At 37.8% G+C, this 22,260-nt stretch overlaps 1 protein-coding gene across 1 annotated transcript; it reads right to left on the reverse strand.

The window, feature by feature from the left end:
• Nucleotides 1–11,918: 11,918 nt before the first annotated feature.
• Nucleotides 11,919–21,045, reverse strand: LOC100374237 (carbohydrate sulfotransferase 11-like). Its single transcript, XM_002737640.4, has 2 exons — nucleotides 20,648–21,045; nucleotides 11,919–12,945 (listed from the first exon to the last, which is right to left on the reverse strand). The coding sequence occupies exons 1-2, from the start codon at nucleotides 20,792–20,794 to the stop codon at nucleotides 12,031–12,033; spliced, it is 1,062 nt and encodes a 353-aa protein (XP_002737686.1). The 5' UTR covers nucleotides 20,795–21,045; the 3' UTR covers nucleotides 11,919–12,030.
• Between the last annotated feature and the right edge of the window lie 1,215 nt (nucleotides 21,046–22,260).

The raw sequence follows: 22,260 nt of genomic DNA on the forward strand, positions 1-22,260 counted from the left end.
GTACACAGGACATGTACCATTCAATTGGGTGCACGGGACATGTGCCATTCAATTGGGTACACGGGACATGTACCATTCAATTGGGTACACGGGACATGTACCATTCAATTGGGTACACGGGACATGTACCATTCAATTGGGCACACGGGGCATGTACCATTCAATTGGGTACACAGTGCATGTACCATTCAATTGGGTACACAGGGCATGTACCATTCAAGTGGGTACACGGGACATGCTCAATTCCATTTGGTACACATGGCATGTACCATTCAATTGAGTACATGGGACGTGTACCATTCAATTGGGTACACGGGACATGTACCATTTAATTGGGTACACGGGGCATGTATCATTCAATTGGGTACACGGGGCATGTACCATTCAATTGGGTACACGGGACATGCACCATTCCATTTGATACACAGGGCATGTACCATTCAATTGGGTACACGGGACATGTACCATTCAATTGGGTACACGGGACATGTACCATTCAATTGGGTACACGGGACATGTACCATTCAATTGGGTACACGGGATGTGTACCATTCATTTGGGTACACGGGACATGTACCATTCAATTGGGTACACGGGCATGTACCATTCAATTGGGTACACGGGACTTGTGCCATTCAATTGGGTACACGGGACATGTACCATTCAATTGGGTACACGGGACATGTACCATTCAATTGGATACACGGGACATGTACCATTCAATTGGGTACACGGGACATGTACCATTCAATTGGTACACGGGATGTGTACCATTCAATTGGGTACACGGGACATGTACCATTCAATTGGGTACATGGGCATGTACCATTCAATTGAGTACACGGAACATGTAGCATTCAATTGGGTACACGGGACATTTACCGTTCAATTGGGTACACAGGGCATGTACCATTCAATTGATTACACGGGAAATGTACCATTAAATTGGGTACACGGGACATGTACCATTCCATTTGGTACACATGGCATGTACCATTCAATTGGGTACACGGGACATGTACCATTCAATTGGGTACACGGGACTTGTGCCATTCAATTGTGTACACGGGACATGTACCATTCAATTGGGTACACGGGACATGTACCATTCAATTGGGTACACGGACATGTACCATTCAATTGGGTACACGGGACATGTACCATTCAATTGGGTACACGGGACATGTACCATTCAATTGGGTACACGGGACATGTACCATTCAATTGGGCACACGGGACATGTACCATTCAATTGGGCACACGGGACATGTACCATTCAATTGGGCACACGGGACATGTACCATTCAATTGGGCACATGGGACATGTACCAATCAATTGGGTACACGGGACATGTACCATTCAATTGGGTACACGGGACATGTACCATTCAATTGGGTACACATGGCATGTACCATTCAATTGTGTACACGGGACATGTATCATTCAATTGGGTGCATGGGACATGTACCATTCAATTGGGTACACGAGACATGTTTTATTCAATTGGGTACACAGGGCATGTACCATTCAATTGGGAACACAGGGCATGTACCATTCAAGTGGGTACACGGGACATGCACAATTCCATTTGGTACACATGGCATGTACCATTCAATTGGGTACACGGGACATGTACCATTCAATTGGGTACACGGGACATGTACCATTCAATTGGGCACACGGGACATGTACCAATCAATTGGGTACACGGGACATGTACCATTCAATTGGATACACGGGATATGTACCATTCAATTGGGTACACATGGCATGTACCATTCAATTGTGTACACGGGACATGTACTATTCAATTGGGTGCACGGGACATGTACCATTCAATTGGGTACACGAGACATGTTTCATTCAATTGGGTACACAGGGCATGTACTATTCAATTGGGTACACAGGGCATGTACCATTCAATTGGGTACACAGGGAATGTACCATTCAAGTGGGTACACGGGACATGCACAATTCCATTTGGTACACATGGCATGTACCATTCAATTGGGTACACGGGACATGTACCATTCAATTGTGTACACGGGACATGTACCATTCAATTGGGTACACGGGACATGTACCATTCAATTGGGTACACAGGGCATGTACCATTCCATTGGGTACACAGGGCATGTACCATTCAATTGGGTACACAGTGCATGTACCATTTAATTGGGTACACGGGACATGTACCATTCCATTGGGTACACAGGGCATGTACCATTCAATTGGGTACACAGGGCATGTACCATTCAATTGGGTACACAGCGCATGTACCATTCAATTGGGTACACAGGGCATGAACTATTCAATTGGGTACACGGGACATGTACCATTCATTTGGGTACACGGGGCACGTACCATTCCATTGGGTACACGGGGCATGTACCATTCCATTGGGTACACAGGGCATGTGCCATTCCATTGGGTACACAGGACATGTACCATTCAATTGGGTACACAGGGCATGTACCATTCAATTGAGAACACGGGACATGTACCATTCCATTGGGTACACAGGGCATGTACCATTCAATTGGGTACACAGGGCATGTACCATTCAATTGGGTACACAGGGCATGTACCATTCAATTGGGTACACAGGGCATGTACCATTCAAGTGGGTACACAGGGCATGTACGATTTAATTGGGTACACGGAACATGTACCATTCAATTGGGTACACGGGGCATGTACCATTCCATTGGGTACACAGGGCATGTACCATTCCATTGGGTACACAGGACATGTACCATTCCATTGGGTACACTGGGCATGTACCATTCAATTGGGTACACAGGGCATGTACCATTCAATTGGGTACACAGGGCATGAACTATTCAATTTGGTACACGGGACATGTGCCATTCAATTGGGTTCACGGGGCACGTACCATTCCATTGGGTACACGGGGCATGTACCATTCCATTGGGTACGCAGGGCATGTACCATTTCATTGGGTAGACAGGGCATGTACCATTCAATTGGGTACACAGGGCATGTACCATTCAAGTGGGTACACGGGACATGCACAATTCCATTTGGTACACAGGGCATGTACCATTCAATTGGGTACACGGGACATGTACCATTCAATTGGGTACACGGGACATGTACCATTCAATTGGGCACACGGGACATGTACCAATCAATTGGGTACACGGGACATGTACCATTCAATTGGATACACGGGACATGTACCATTCAATTGGGTACACATGGCATGTACCATTCAATTGTGTACACGGGACATGTACCATTCAATTGGGTGCACGGGACATGTACCATTCAATTGGGTACACGAGACATGTTTCATTCAATTGGGTACACAGGGCATGTACCATTCAATTGGGTACACAGGGAATGTACCATTCAAGTGGGTACACGGGACATGCACAATTCCATTTGGTACACATGGCATGTACCATTCAATTGGGTACACGGGACATGTACCATTCAATTGGGTACACGGGACATGTACCATTCAATTGGGTACACGGGACATGTACCATTCAATTGGGTACACAGGGCATGTACCATTCCATTGGGTACACAGGGCATGTACCATTCAATTGGGTACACAGGGCATGTACCATTTAATTGGGTACACGGGACATGTACCATTCAATTGGGTACACGGGGCATGTACCATTCCATTGGGTACACGGGGCATGTACCATTCCATTGGGTACACAGGACATGTACCATTCCATTGGGTACACAGGGCATGTACCATTCAATTGGGTACACAGGGCATGTACCATTCAATTGGGTACACAGCGCATGTACCATTCAACTGGGTACACAGATCATGAACTATTCAATTGGGAACACGGGACATGTACCATTCAATTGGGTACACGGGGCACGTACCATTCCATTGGGTACACAGGGCATGTACCATTCCATTGGGTACACAGGGCATGTACCATTCCATTGGGTACACAGGACATGTACCATTCAATTGGGTACACAGGGCATGTACCATTCAATTGAGTACACGGGACATGTACCATTCCATTGGGTACACGGGGCATGTACCATTCAATTGGTAACACAGGGCATGTACTATTCTATTGGGTACACAGGGCATGTATCATTCAATTGGGTACACAGGGCATGTACCATTCAATTGGGTACACAGGGCATGTACCATTCAATTGGGTACACAGGGCATGTACCATTCAAGTGGGTACACGGGACATGTACCATTCAATTGGGTACACAGGGAATGTACCATTCAATTGGGTACACAGGGCATGTACCATTTAATTGGGTACACGGGACATGTACCATTCAATTGGGTACACGGGGCATGTACCATTCCATTGGGTACACAGGGCATGTACCATTCCATTGGGTACACAGGACATGTACCATTCCATTGGGTACACAGGGCATGTACCATTCAATTGGGTACACAGGGCATGTACCATTCAATTGGGTACACAGGGCATGAACTATTCAATTTGGTACACGGGACATGCACCATTCAATTGGGTTCACGGGGCACGTACCATTCCATTGGGTACACGGGGCATGTACCATTCCATTGGGTACACAGGGCATGTACCATTTCATTGGGTAGACAGGGCATGTACCATTCAATTGGGTACACAGGGCATGTACCATTCCATTGGGTACACAGGGCATGTACCATTCAATTGGGTACACGGGAATGTACCATTCCATCGGGTACACAGGGCATGTACCATTCCATTGGGTACACAGGGCATGTGCCATTCCATCGGGTACACAGGGCATGTACCATCCATTGGGTACACAGGGCATGTACCATTCCATTGGGTACACAGGGCATGTACCATTCCATTGGGTACACAGGACATGTACCATTCAATTGGGTACACAGGGCATGTACCATTCAATTGAGTACACGGGACATGTACTATTCAATTTTGTACACGGGGCATGTACCATTCAATTGGGTACACAGGGCATGTACCATTCAATTGGGTACACAGGGCATGTACCATTCAAGTGGGTACACAGGGCATGTACCATTCAAGTGGGTACACGGGACATGCATAATTCCATTTGGTACACATGGCATGTACCATTCAATTGGGTACACGGGACATGTACCATTCAATTGGGTACACGGGACATGTACCATTCAATTGGGCACACGGGACATGTACCAATCAATTGGGTACACGGGACATGTACCATTCAATTGGATACACGGGACATGTACCATTCAATTGGGTACACATGGCATGTACCATTCAATTGTGTACACGGGACATGTACCATTCAATTGGGTGCACGGGACATGTACCATTCAATTGGGTACACGAGACATGTTTCATTCAATTGGGTACACAGGGCATGTACCATTCAATTGGGTACACAGGGCGTGTACCATTCAATTGGGTACACAGGGAATGTACCATTCAAGTGGGTACACGGGACATGCACAATTCCATTTGGTACACATGGCATGTACCATTCAATTGGGTACACGGGACATGTACCATTCAATTGTGTACACGGGACATGTACCATTCAATTGGGTACACGGGACATGTACCATTCAATTGGGTACACGGGACATGTACCATTCAATTGGGTACACGCGGCATGTACCATTCCATTGGGTACACAGGGCATGTACCATTCAATTGGGTACACAGGACATGTACCATTTAATTGGGTACACGGGACATGTACCATTCAATTGGGTACTCGGGGCATGTACCATTCCATTGGGTACACGGGGCATGTACCATTCCATTGGGTACACGGGACATGTACCATTCCATTGGGTACACAGGGCATGTACCATTCAATTGGGTACACAGGGCATGTACCATTCAATTGGGTACACAGCGCATGTACCATTCAATTGGGTACACAGGGCATGAACTATTCAATTGGGTACACGGGACATGTACCATTCAATTGGGTACACGGGGCACGTACCATTCCATTGGGTACACGGGGCATGTACCATTCCATTGGGTACACGGGGCATGTACCATTCCATTGGGTACACAGGACATGTACCATTCAATTGGGTACACAGGACATGTACCATTTAATTGGGTACACGGGACATGTACCATTCAATTGGGTACTCGGGGCATGTACCATTCCATTGGGTACACGGGGCATGTACCATTCCATTGGGTACACGGGACATGTACCATTCCATTGGGTACACAGGGCATGTACCATTCAATTGGGTACACAGGGCATGTACCATTCAATTGGGTACACAGCGCATGTACCATTCAATTGGGTACACAGGGCATGAACTATTCAATTGGGTACACGGGACATGTACCATTCAATTGGGTACACGGGGCACGTACCATTCCATTGGGTACACGGGGCATGTACCATTCCATTGGGTACACGGGGCATGTACCATTCCATTGGGTACACAGGACATGTACCATTCAATTGGGTACACAGGGCATGTACCATTCAATTGAGTACACGGGACATGTACCATTCCATTGGGTACACGGGGCATGTACCATTCAATTGGTAACACAGGGCATGTACTATTCTATTGGGTACACAGGGCATGTATCATTCAATTGGGTACACAGGGCATGTACCATTCAATTGGGTACACAGGGCATGTACCATTCAATTGGGTACACAGGGCATGTACCATTCAAGTGGGTACACGGGACATGTACCATTCAATTGGGTACACGGGCATGTACCATTCAATTGGGTACACAGGGCATGTACCATTTAATTGGGTACACGGGACATGTACCATTCAATTGGGTACACGGGGCATGTACCATTCCATTGGGTACACAGGGCATGTACCATTCCATTGGGTACACAGGACATGTACCATTCCATTGGGTACACAGGGCATGTACCATTCAATTGGGTACACAGGGCATGTACCATTCAATTGGGTACACAGGGCATGAACTATTCAATTTGGTACACGGGACATGTACCATTCAATTGGGTACACGGGGCACGTACCATTCCATTGGGTACACGGGGCATGTACCATTCCATTGGGTACACAGGGCATGTACCATTTCATTGGGTAGACAGGGCATGTACCATTCAATTGGGTACACAGGGCATGTACCATTCCATTGGGTACACAGGGCATGTACCATTCAATTGGGTACACGGGAATGTACCATTCCATCGGGTACACAGGGCATGTACCATTCCATTGGGTACACAGGGCATGTGCCATTCCATCGGGTACACAGGGCATGTACCATTCCATTGGGTACACAGGACATGTACCATTCAATTGGGTACACAGGGCATGTACCATTCAATTGAGTACACGGGACATGTACTATTCAATTTGGTACACGGGGCATGTACCATTCAATTGGGTACACAGGGCATGTACCATTCAATTGGGTACACAGGGCATGTACCATTCAATTGAGTACACGGGACATGCACTATTCAATTTGGTACACGGGGCATGTACCATTCAATTGGGTACACGGGACATGTACCATTCAATTGGGTACACAGGACATGTGTCATTCAATTGAGTACACGGGACATGTGCCATTCAATTGGGTACACAGGGCATGTACCATTCCATTGGGTACACAGGGCATGTACCATTCAATTGAGTACACAGGACATGTGCCATTCAATTGGGTACACAGGGCATGTACCATTCCATTGGGTACACGGGGCATGTACCATTCAATTGGGTACACAGGACATGTGTCATTCAATTGAGTACACGGGACATGTGCCATTCAATTGGGTACACAGGGCATGTACCATTCCATTGGGTACACAGGGCATGTACCATTCAATTGAGTACACAGGACATGTGCCATTCAATTGGGTACTCAGGGCATGTACCATTCCATTGGGTACACGGGGCATGTACCATTCCATTGGGTACACGGGGCATGTACCATTCAATTAGGTATACAGGGCATGTACACAAACAAATACATTAATTGAAAATAATTAATACTACATGCTCTGGGACTTGATAAGGGCCACATACCGAGTATTTATTTTAATTTGTAATTCTCCCCGTAGCCAATTAAAAGTATACGGAGGTGACTAGACCACTCCTGACCTCATTTATCATCTGGTGAAATAAATCTATTTCTATTTCGGCCAATTACTTATGCAAATCGCGTTCAGTCCCATTCCTATTAATTTCCAATCGTATTGCAAATGTGTGAAGTAATTTACTCTGGTGAATGAAAGCGACCAGAGCTTCTACCTATATCAGAGTTTAATAAGATTAGCTTAATGTTAGTTGTATTTATTGTTAAGCTATAGGAACAACAACAACAACCTTTATTGATATCGTATCCCTTCTGGGATCTAGATTAGAATACAATAAGGATATAAGGAACAATAAAATACTTAAGTAATAATAATAATAAAAAAGAAATAAATAGTAATACTGTGAAAATATTATTATATAAATATTTTTTTGGTGTTATTTTGAGGCAGCTGGTAAATTGCTTTTCATGAAATTCTCTCTTTTAGTGAAACAGTCGCTGATAAACTTGGCAATTGCTTGGACGGTTTCAGAATTTTTGTTATTGAGAAGTGCTTTCAGATTACCGGATAAGTTTTCAAACAAAGCATCTCTTTCAAATTTGCACAGATTACAATTGAAGAGAAAGTGTTCTTCATCTTCAATTTCATTGGAGTCACAGACAGGGCATGTTCTGTTTGAGATATCTATGTTGTGATATCGCCCAACTTCAATCTGAAACTATAAATAAGCAAAAGTCATGTTTCTATATTTCTGTAATAACACTGCCTCTAGTACTGAGTTGTGTTCAGCTCCCCCAAAGGTCCATGTAACTGTGAATGTGACTGTTTGCTTTGTTCATTTTACTGAACCTATTTCTTTTCAGTCTTCTGGGATTCTTTACCCGATCTCCGCTCACTTCCTGTTGGATCCCTGGGCCAATGTTCCCAATCCTATTTCAGGCTTTTTTGTGTTCGCCAATTCCGTGTCGACTAATTCCTGTTTTATGTGTCCACCATGCTTATGTGAGTATGCTTCTATTTTTGTCGTAACACTAAACGCTAAATCTCCATGACAACCCGTAAGGCATTCCCGTGAATTTTCCTGGTAGATTTACTACCTAATAACTATACTTCGATTCACCTGTAACCATGCGATCTGTTCGATTGTGAATTATGTACATTTATACAACAACTAATAATAATAATGACTCATAAGATTCTACAAACATTTTCTCGCTTTGTGGCCAATATATAAACTGCGTTTTTTAAAGCTACGTGTTGTTATACGTTATCGCCCAAGTCTGTGAGCAAACAGCACCAATATTTGTTTCCCTCGCTAATACTGGTGCGGACTCACGGATAGCAAACAAACATTCAAATTTGTACTATCATTCCGTGCATAGACAGCGTCCTGCTTCATATTTCATGTTTTCGATTGTCAATTTAGTTTATTGGTCGGCGGCCACTCAATATATTGAATCTATGTAACTCAAATCAATTACAAGAGTTTTGAACATATGTGAAAGATACCGAAATACATGAAAATATAAATCATGACACATACCACGTATCGTTGGCATCTGCTTCAATCTAGCTATTTTCAGTCTGTCGAATCACCAATCTGATCTTATATACTATTGTAAGCCTTCATACATTTTGCAAATACCCGTGTATCTATTTTTAAAGCGCGGTAGGCGTCGCGCTGTGCATGTGCGACATTTGTGTTGATAAACATTGATTTTCCCACAATCCAATGTGCTCTTCAAATGGAAATCACAAGTATGAGGTTTAACCTGGGCGCGACTTGCACTGATTACCGCCGGTGACTCCTTCGATACCTTCCAATAACATGAAAAATACTTAATTAAGGCTAAAAAAAGTCTCAGTTCGTACTCGTTGATTTGCGCAACAAAGTCGCCATCTTTGTTTATATGAGACCCATATATCTCGCACATGCGCAGCGCGACGACTATCGCGCTTTAAATACTCTTACTTGCTATTGTTACTTGCTGTCCGATTTATAAGTGGGTAAGCTAGGGGGGTGGTCAATCTGCTTTTTCTATTTTATGGCATAAAGTCACGCCCTCTACATTCGTATACACAAGAAGAATGATGTCATACTCTGAATGAGGGCTTAACCAATAATAACCCACACGGGGGGGGGTCCAGCTAGATAAATTGTGCTAAATCATATACATGAATAGATGAGCAATGCGTTGACACTCGACATGAACTGAAATACAGACAACATTTGAACAGGAAAATATCCATATTTTACGGTTAAAAAAAACAAATGGTTCTGACTACTTACTTCTTCGGAAATCTAAAAATATATATGAAATTGATGTATAATGTTGTGGAAGGGTTATATAAATCTAAGTAACCACGAAACAAACATGTACCTTTCTTATTTGGCGAGCTCTTGGTGTAAATTATTTCTCACCAAAGTGAGTTGAGTGTCTTGATTTTCCCCGCCAAATTGCAAGTGCAAAATGTTACAAATTTGTGTGTATTTGTTCTATAATCTCTTAGTAAATGGTGACTAAATGAATATAACTTTTTTACAGCTTTTGATAAAAATATGTGGAAACTAAAAATACCAGGGTTGATGAGGACATTAACAAAATTGACCGAAATTGGCGCGGTTTTATTTCTATCGTTCGCCCTAGCAAATGACATTTGGAATGATTTATAGATAAACATGTTGCTATGACAACTACTTCTCGTCCATCTGTGACAAGATTATTATATATATATAACAATTAATATTTACATTCTCTCCATCCGGATGTGTCCAGTTTCTATTAAATCCGTAGTTTTATACGAATTCCAATTTGGATGAGTGGACCGGTACAATAGTTGCGTTTACTTTATTCGTTTGCTTTCCATCAGCTAGTATATACGTCCCTGTTCATTTCTGAAGCACTACATCATTACGGCATATGTGGCATGTTTTAAAACATGGCGGAACTTCCGGTATATTTTGAGGGCTATGTTACATTTCATTATACGCACAATACACTATCGGTAGTGTTCCTTGATCCTAATACTTGCATTGTTTGAAATATTTATTATTGAAAAAAGTGCAGTTTTAGAAGTTGATGATATAAGCGCACATCGCCATTTGTAAAGTTGAAAGATACCATACCTTTATTAATTCATGCTTTCGTAGTGTGTTACTGGTACCTAATAAGATCATGCGGTCATGTGACATATCAGGATGGGTCACGTGATTGAAAGTATCAAACTTGAATATTACAAATTTGTTAATTTGCTCTTATGATGAAATCAAGATTCGATTCTGAGCCAATGATATTAGAAAATACACAGGTCACATGACCAGACATAGTAACATGTGTTCTATTATTTCACATTGTCGCTTAACGCTCCCGTGCCTTATCCATAACCTTATATCAAAATATGAAAAGACCATGGCCTTAACCTTAACATCACAGCAAATTAACCGCGATGTTTGATAATATAACGATATCGGTATTCCGCTACTTGGTGTGATATAATGTGATGTATCCATGGCAATCTGAAAGCATGTTTTCAGCAGTAACAAGTTTCAGATTATAAGTTCACAGAAAGCTATTCCCGTACATACTGTATGAATTAAAGGTAACGTCACGATCTAATTCAATGCGTTCATGTCGTGTTTGCCAGGTCTAGTGCTAAAAAAGAGTGAGTTAAGGGATCAGACACATAGCTCAGTGTTTGCAAGATTAAAGGGTGGTAGTCGTCGCGCCATGCATGCGTTAGATATATGGGTTTCATATACAGTAAACAATGATGGCGACTTTGACTATTGCGCAGATCTCCGTTGCGAGAGCGCATTGGATTGTGGGAAAATAAATGTTTATCAACACAATGTCGCACATGCGCAGCGCGACGACCACCACCCTTTAAACAAATATGTTAGCTGCCATTGCGTAATATCTAATTTTATTTTGTACACGAAGTGAAAAACAGGATCATATTATTGCTGTAGGTGACAAACAATATAACTATTCAGGCAGAAAATCATTATTAATATTCCTTCATTCGTCGTCTTCTTCCGACATTTGTAAAAACTCAAAAGGATAGGGATATCCAAAAAGTTTGAAATCCCATTCGTATATCTCATACAGTCTCATAACTTCCTCGTGAGAAAGCTGACTGAAATAGTGCTTCATTATCTGATGATGTGAGCTGTCTGTTCTCTGACCGATGTCGTATACAGTGTCCGGAAAATTCAAATGCTTTATTCCAGAAGCGTGTAATACAAAGTCCGCGTCCTCGTTCAGCTCCTCGTATCTGCCAATGACGTCATACTTTATCGTACAAGGTGTACAAGATTTGTAAATAGGCGCCCAATGAGCGTCAAAGTTGTTTACGTTACTGTCGCTCAGATATCTCACAAATAGCGGGAACGTGACGCTGTAACTGTCTGATAGGTTGTATCTCTTCATTATGGCATCTCTGGTGTTTTTTATCGAAGTGCTAAGAAGCGGCTCGTGTCGACCACTTCGAGATCTCTGTCGTTCGAACTTGTCACGATAAGCCGATAGCAGGCGAGTAAATGGATGGCGAACAAACAAAAACTTGACGTAATTCTTGAATATTTTTGAATTCAAACTTTTTACAGTGACTCTCTGCCTACCGTGTTTTACTACCATTTTCTCCCATCGGAAGTCAAAATCATCGTTTATTTGGGATGAGTTGGCAAATCCTAATAAAACTAAAAACACTCTTTTCCAACTCGTTGACGCCACTTTCTTGACTAGACAGGTCAATAGTCTGTGTTTTTCATCAACAAAAACCTTCATCGAGGACCGTAAATGAAAGTCGTTCTCCTGATTGGTCATTTCACGACACGCCGCCTTTAGAGCGTCCTGGCGTTCCACCATCTCGGTAGCCCGTTTTTCGTATTTTGCGTTTGGATCCGGCGTTATTTCCGCTGTTGTCTCCTGCAACTGAATTTTGATATAGATTAAGAAGAGTGAAGAACAAAGTGAAACAATAGTGGCCGAACTTGATTATGGCACATTCGGGCGGGCCGGGCCTCCCAATTGGCATATTCAACTTCAGCCAATGTACATACACTCTGTCCTGATAGTTTGAAAACAGTAGAAGTGTTGGGCAAGTAAATAAAACTGCGATAAAGACGTTTTCGACATTGTAAAATTCTTTTGTTTTTATGCAGAAAATACACAATTTTTATCAAAATAAAATCATATTTATTAAAGTTATTGTTCATACACGATTTGTTGGACACACTACATAGTTTGTAATTTCATTCAGCTTCTTTTAGTCATAATTCAAGACAAATAAAAGGCAAAATTATAGAGAATATAGTAAATTATCATTTTTCTGTAGTATTCTTGTGTAATTGGTAATTATAAAAAATTATTCATGGGTGCATAAGGAATACATTGTAATAATATCTGTATAAATTACGTTATGCATTGTAATAATATTTGTACCAATTATGTTATGCGTTCTAATATTGTTTGTATCAATTACGTTATGCATTGAATATTGTTTGTATTATTTACCTTATGCATTTTAATATTATTTGTATCAATTACGTTATGCATTGAATATTGTTTGTATTAATTACGTTATGCATTGAACATTGTTTGTATTATTTAAGTTATGCATTGAACATTGTTTGTATCAATTACGTTATGCATTGAATATTGTTTGTATCAATTACGTTATGCATTGAATATTGTTTGTATTAATTACGTTATGCATTGAATATGTTTTGTATTAATTACGTTATGTATTGAACATTGTTTGTATTATTTAAGTTATGCATTGAACATTGTTTGTATCAATTACGTTATGCATTGAATATTGTTTGTATCAATTACGTTATGCATTGAATATTGTTTGTAACAATTACGTTATGCATTGAACATTGTTTGTATTAATTACGTTATGCATTGAATATTGTTTGTATCAATTACGTTATCCATTGAACATTGTTTGTCTTATTTAAGTTATGCATTGAACATTGTTTGTATCAATTACGTTATGCATTGAATATTGTTTGTATCAATTACGTTATGCATTGAATATTGTTTGTATTAATTACGTTATGCATTGAATATGTTTTGTATTAATTACGTTATGCATTGAACATTGTTTGTATTATTTAAGTTATGCATTGAACATTGTTTGTATCAATTACGTTATGCATTGAATATTGTTTGTATCAATTACGTTATGCATTGAATATTGTTTGTAACAATTACGTTATGCATTGAACATTGTTTGTATTAATTACGTTATGCATTGAATATTGTTTGTATCAATTACGTTATCCATTGAACATTGTTTGTATTAATTACGTTATGCATTGAATATTGTTTGTATCAATTACGTTATGCATTGAATATTGTTTGTATCAATTACGTTATGCATTGAACATTGTTTGTAGTAATTACGTTATGCATTTTAATATTATTTGTATCAATTACGTTATGCATTGAATATTGTTTGTATTAATTACGTTATGCATTGAATATTGTTTGTACCAATTACGTTATGCATTGAATATTGTTTGTATCAATTACGTTATGCATTGAATATTGTTTGTATCAATTACGTTATGCATTGAATATTGTTTGTATTAGTTACGTTATGCATTGAACATTGTTTGTATTAATTACGTTATGCATTTTAATATTATTTGTACCAATTACGTTATGTATTGAATATTGTTTGTATCAATTACGTTATGCATTGAATATTGTTTGTATTAGTTACGTTATGCGTTCTAATATTATTTGTACCAATTACGTTATGCATTGTAATATTATTTGTATCAATTACGTTATGCATTGAACATTGTTTGTATTAATTACGTTATGCATTTTAATATTATTTGTATCAATTACGTTATGCATTGAATAGTGTTTGTATTAATTACGTTATACATTGAATATTGTTTGTATCAATTACGTTATGCATTGAACATTGTTTGTATTAATTACGTTATGCATTGAATATTATTTGTATCAATTTCGTTATGCATTGTAATATTGTTTGTACCAATTACGTTATGCATTGAATATTGTTCGTACCAATTACGTTATGCATTGAATATTGTTTGTACCAATTACGTTATGCATTGAATATTATTTGTACCAATTACGTTATGCATTGAATATTGTTTGTATTAATTACGTTATGCATTGAATATTGTTCGTACCAATTACGTTATGCATTGAATATTGTTTGTATTAATTACGTTATGCATTGAATATTGTTTGTATCAATTACGTTATGCATTTTAATATTGTTTGTACCAATTACGTTATGCATTGTAATATTATTTGTATTAATTACGTTATGCATTTTAATATTGTTTGTACAATTACTTTATGCATTTTAATATTATTTGTACCAATTACATTATGCATTGTAATATTGTTTGTATCAATTACGTTATGTATTGAATATTGTTTGTACCAATTACGTTATGCATTGAATATTGTTTGTACAATTACTTTATGCATTTTAATATTGTTTGTACCAATTACGTTATGCATTGTAACATTGTTGTACCAACTACGTTATGCATTGAATATTATTTGTATCAATTACGTTATGCATTGAATATTGTTTGTACCAATTACGTTATGCATTGAATGTTATTTGTACCAACTACGTTATGCATTGAATATTATTTGTATCAATTGCGTTACGCATTTTAATACTGTTTGTACCAATTACGTTATGCATTGTAATATTGTTGTGCCAATTACGTTATGCATTGAATATTGTTTGTACCAATTACGTTATGCATTGAATATTGTTTGTACCAATTACTTTATGCATTGTAATATTGTTGTACCAACTACGTTATGCATTGAGTATTGTTTGTATTAATTACAAAATGCATTGAATATTGTTTGTACCAATTACGTTATGTATTCAATATTGTTTGTATCAATTACGTTATGCATTGAATATTGTTTGTATCAATTACGTTATGCATTGAATATTGTCTGTAATAGTTACGTTATGTGTTTTAATATTTTTTGTACCAATTACGTTATGCATTGTAATATTATTTGTATCAATTACCTTATGTAATGAATATTGTTTGTACCAATTACGTTATGCATTGAATATTGTTTGTATTAATTACGTTATGCATTGTAATATTATTTGTATTAATTACGTTATGCATTGAATATTGTTTGTATCAAGTACGTTATGCATTGTAATATTATTTGTATCAATTACGTTATGTATTGAATATTGTTTGTATTAATTACGTTATGCATTGTAATATTATTTGTATCAATTACGTTATGCATTGAATATTGTTTGTACCAATTACGTTATGCATTGAATATTGTGTGTACCAATTACGTTATGTATTGAATAGTATTTGTATCAATTACGTTACGTATTGAATATTGTTTGTACCAATTACGTTATGCATTGTAACATTGTTTGTATCAATTACGTTATGCATTGAATATTGTTTGTACCAATTACGTTATGCATTGAATACTGTTTGTATCAATTACGTTATGCATTGTAATATTATTTGTACCAATTACGTTATGCATTGTAATATTGTTTGTACCAATTACGTTATGCATTGTAATATTATTGGTATTAATTACGTTATGCATTGTAATATTGTGTGTGTTAATTACGTTATGCATTGTAATATTATTTGTAATAATTTGTATTAATTACGTTATGTATTGAATATTGTTTGTACCAATTACGTTATGCATTGAATATTGTTTGTACCAATTACGTTATGCATTGTAATATTGTTTGTATTAATTACGTTATGCATTGTAATATTGTTGTACCAACTACGTTATGTATTGTAATATTGTTTGTACCAATTACGTTATGCATTGTAATATTATTTGTATTAATTACGTTATGCATTGTAATATTATTTGTATTAATTACGTTATGCATTGTAATATTGTTTGTACCAATTACGTTATGCATTGAACATTGTTTGTATTAATTACGTTATGTATTGAATATTGTTTGTATCAATTACGTTGTGCATTCTTCTTCATCTTTATATATATATCAATGGCACGTGAATCTAACCAGGTAATAAACGAACGCAGTACCCAACGACCTTAGTTTAAATTGGCAAATAGAAACATCTCGTTTCAGTATGAATTTGAAATCACGTGGTCCTTTGCACTTATAACAAAATATCTTGGCTGCATGGTTCGAAAGAAAATAACAACAAATTAATTGAAAAAAGGGATTTATGACCAAAACAACAAATATGACAGCTGGCGTTACGTTATTCGCCCAGGGCTTCACTTATGATTACTACTAATAATATTGTGATCCTGTATTATTTAAAAAACACATAATAGGAAGGAAGGGTGATGCTGACATAATATATTCGCAAGGTCGGCACTGCGACCTCTTTCTCTCTTTCACTTAGACAAACCTCTGTTTATGCATATTTCATTCCTGTGACAAAAGTTGTTTTAAGCTCACTACGAGTTTTCTGTCATTTAACGAATGCAATAAAACAATTCTTTGGGTATAACAAAATATCTGATAAGTTACTTAATTTAAAATGTTGTACTAGTACTTGCTGATTTATATGGTGTGTTTGTAAGAGGCTGTAATCGTAAAATATATTTAGTATAAAACCTTATATGTCGTACATCTTTTCGAGAGATGTACTTGATTTAGCTGGGATTTCAACACCAAATATAAACCAAACCAAACCCCAAATGTGGTAGTAAGTTGGACATAATCTAAGTCAAGGTGCGAACCCTTAAATAAACGTTGAACATTTAGGAAAGAACATTAAAACTGATGTGATCAATTAGCTGCAGCTCATTAGTCTGGCTTTATCCGGTCCTGAACGAGGCTATAAGTATAGACTTCTTAACTTCAGTGATATTGATAACTAACAACCTCCTGAAATCAACAAGTTGATATATTGCATGCTGCCAGTGTGGGTCGCTATGTGCCACACAGCGGTTAGCAGCAGCTTATTGGGTACGTTTATATTGTCAATAAAATATGCAAACTATTAAATAGCAACTAATGCTTTATTCAACGGATGTAATATACAATTAAAAGCAGCTTACTGTTTTTTTAACTGAAAACTTTGGTGTCATTAGGCTACTATGTTATGTTGCCATGTTTTTTGTGTTTTTTCTATGCTCTGTGACGGATTTAAGATTAAATTACTGACAAATTAAATAAGTAATACATAATAGAATGTATGTTCGTTCATGTTGGGGTCGCCACGTGCTGCATGGCATGTTACATCGGCTTAATATAGGAGTGTCCTAACATCAACAATACAATTTCATTATTGAATAAAAAACATGTGTTGTTAAAATAAAATCCGTGCAACTATGTCAATCAAACCTGGTCAAATATATATGAGTTACCAACATATTCTTACTATGTTCTTGTGGTTCGGGGTGTCGTTGAGGGCGGCGATAATGTTTTGCACAGATATCTCTCTGACCAAATTAAAGCTATAAACTAAAAAAAGCGATCAATGTGACAGCCAATTGAATATCGAATGATAGAGTCCCCCGTAAATAAAAACAAGTTGCAATTTTCGACCTGCACGTTTCACATTTTTGTTCGTATTTCTTAATGCATGTAATGCTGAGTCTTAACTACTTTTGTAAATAAATAAAGAGATGGTGTCACATGGTATCACATATATCTATATTAATAGCATGCACATATATGGGAAATCAATTTGTGGCTGACTAACTATTCATGTTCCAGCTGGCTGCTTTCATATACGTAGCATGAATATTCAACTTTTCAGCCCATATGTATATATATATAACGGTCAATTATAATCAGTTACGGTGATATTACAGAAAATTAAATAAATCAGATGAACGTCATTCATCTGGATGATATATTCTTACGCAAACGTGTATGTGAGGCACTGTCACATTGATCACATTCACAGTATTTTGAGTATTTTTTACCATACGTGTAGAACCAAAGACACTAGAAAATATTTAATATAGAACCAATATCACAGAGAAATATTTAAATAACTAAAAATATTTAAGTTTTACAATTAATCATATTTGTCTAGTACACTAATTCTACCATTATGACCAATATTAAATTGCAGTATGTGAACAGTTTCCCTCAAAAAATATAAAAAAATGAAACTCACTTAAAATAAACTAGTTTCAAACGAAAACCAATTGACCTAAATTTTGGAAAGTTTTGCCTATTTTAAAATCATTATGGCGTTCGCTAACCAAGTCAAAAAACATGTCTACCGCACCTTTCAAATTCACGTTCGCTTGACAAATTATCATACAGGTTAACATTAAATAAACTAGTATATAACGCATATAACTAGTATATAACGTATATAACTAGTATATAATTTGATTTATTTCGTAATTGCTAAGTTTGACAATTTCGCCGATTTTAGTTGTGGTTCAGCATTGTATGGTTTGTAGCTGATGTCCTTTTATCATTGACAACTATTTCTACTGTGGCGAACTGGATAGGGTACGCACATTTTAATGTACGATGTTAGAGTTCGCTTCGGTTCGGAGACTCGATGCCGGATTATTTGGGCTCGGGCTTCATATAGCTCACAGCAGTGGCACATTTCCAGTTGTAGCAGACGAATTTGTCAGATTTGTGTTTTAAAACGCAAGCATATCATAACAGTTCTTGCCGAAAATGGAAATGTACAAGCTGTGACCGACTCAATCAAATCAAAATGTATTGGGATTCTTTCTGTATAGAGAGTGACGTTATAACACATTTGCGTACATATACCATATATATGTATGTGATTGTGTGAAACGTGGTGTGCGTGCTGGTATGACGTCATATATTATTATGCCGAAGTAATTTATGTTACGGACTGTAATGTGTTCCATAATGTTAAGTCACATAATTCATCATACACTGCAATCTGATTAAAATCTGATGTAGTGTACGGGCTGTAATTATTTTGGCTATAAACTTATTTTAATTTTATTTTTTATTACTTTTGTTATTAATGCCCTTTTATTTTATTATTTTACTTTGATTTTGTGATTTTTTTAAATTCCGCCCTACCTACATCGATGTAGGTAGGGCGGAATTAAAAAAAATCAAAATCAAAGTAAAATAATAAAATAAAAGGGCATTAATAACAAAAGTAATACAAAATAAAATTAAAATAAGTTTATAGCCAAAATAATTACAGCCCGTACACTACATCAGATTTTAATCAGATTGCATACACTGCTGGTACGTATTATGTGTCTATACTGAAACACCCACATTTATACCGTATATTACACCTAATACTTTATGTCACCTTTGGAAATACGACACGTAAACAATACACAAATAACAAACACAATGTCTAATAAATACGTAACAGTATTGTCACGTCTGTTACGTTTTGCCATTTTATCAAAGTAAAAAATAACTGAACCGACACTATATATGTGTTTATAAAATTAAGCAACAGCTGTGTGATGACGTCACACCTTGTTATATGTATGCTCTCTCTGTTTTGGGCGTGATTAAAACATTGGGAATCCTGCAATAGCTGAGATTTAGACATAAATGTAAAAAATGTAATAACAAGTAACATATATGAAGACGGTTGTAATTATCGTTCTGTCGTATAATGGCAATATAACTACTTACCTTGCTGGTGGCGTCCTTATCGATAACTGACTCCATTGCATGGGACGATAAATGTCGTAGGTAAATTGTACCGAAAAACACACCAACCATAGAGATTAAGTAACGGAAGCGACGACTTCTTGTCAGCGTAACCATGTTGTCTCTCATAGACTCCACTCAATTTCCGTTAAAATAAACAAAAGTGTAAATGTCCGGTAAAATTAAAGCTCCGTTGTTAAACTCAATATTTATATACGTTGTCTTGGTTCATTGTCGACGACTGATTAGCCCTGTATTTCCGTCTGTCTCTACATGTGGTTGTATCAGAGCGGGAGGGAATGACGACGTGGTTTTGGTTAATTTAGAAACATATTAACAGTGCGACGACACTGGAGCTGGTCTTTCGAGCACTCATATCGTATGTGCACTAATAAACATATCGTAGTCTGTTTCACCATCTGTGTCAGCTTAGTGGAGCGCGTTTCCATCTTTTGCTCTGATAATTATGTTCGCATGGGTAGTCAGTCATATGAACGCTGACAGTCCTCTCACCCCGTTAACTCGTCATGCACCTAACATCGAGCATTCGTGTCGGTGCCAAGTGCAATGTAAACACCATTACCTGTTAACACATACACATAAATAGATATTTAATAAAAATGAACTACAACGGCGAAAGATGCAGTTTATTCGAAACATATACCTGTATATATTAGGCAGAATTTAATACATGTCAACAAGCAGGCAGCTCTTCAATGGTTTATTCTGACTGTTTTATGGTTGGGTAGATAATCAGGCACAATCTTGTAAATAGCTTGTCAACTTGTTTATATTTCATTCGGACGGGGTGGATGGCGCATGGCAATCAAAGTCATTTGTGACGTCGCATACCTAGACCGACACTGGGATTTCATATTTGAGGACGATGAAATTTTCGCCGTGACGACAGTTGCAGACGAATGGTGACGTCAGTTGTAGACAAATGATGACGTCAGTTGTAGACGAATGATGACGTCAGTTGTGGACGAATGATGATGTCAGGTGTAAACGAATGATGACGCCAGTTGTAGAGGAATGATGACGTTAGTTGCAGACGAATGATGACGTCAGTTGTGGACGAATGATGATGTCAGTTGTAGACGAATTGTGACGTCATTTGTAGACGAACGATGACTTCAGTTGTGGACGAACGATGACGCCAGTTGTAGACGAATGCTGATGATACAACACTTGGACATATTTATTATTGAATTATCGAAACCTTTATTACGTAATGTTTGGGCCAAATAAATGGAGATAGAAAACCATGGTTGTACGGTGAGGGGGAGGGTTAAAACATTTATTGTTACAGAAACATAACATAAGAACCACCATGTACAAAAACAACGAGTGTACACTTGTTTATACACAAAATTGAGCAGAATACTAACATGGCGAGTACGAATGAGAATTCCTCAGTATTTCGAACCCTTACTCTGCATACAATAATAACGACCCTATCCAACTGATATACTACTTTAATTGAAAACAAAGTAGTTGAAAAATAAATAAATAAATAAATAAGAATAAATAATATTTATCATACCGTCTCAGTGATCACACGGTTATATGTACACTTTGAGAGGTGCGTTATG

This window comes from Saccoglossus kowalevskii, chromosome 12, assembly GCF_978046115.1.
Source record: "Saccoglossus kowalevskii chromosome 12, keSacKowa6.1, whole genome shotgun sequence".
In the NCBI taxonomy this organism is placed as follows: domain Eukaryota; kingdom Metazoa; phylum Hemichordata; class Enteropneusta; family Harrimaniidae; genus Saccoglossus; species Saccoglossus kowalevskii.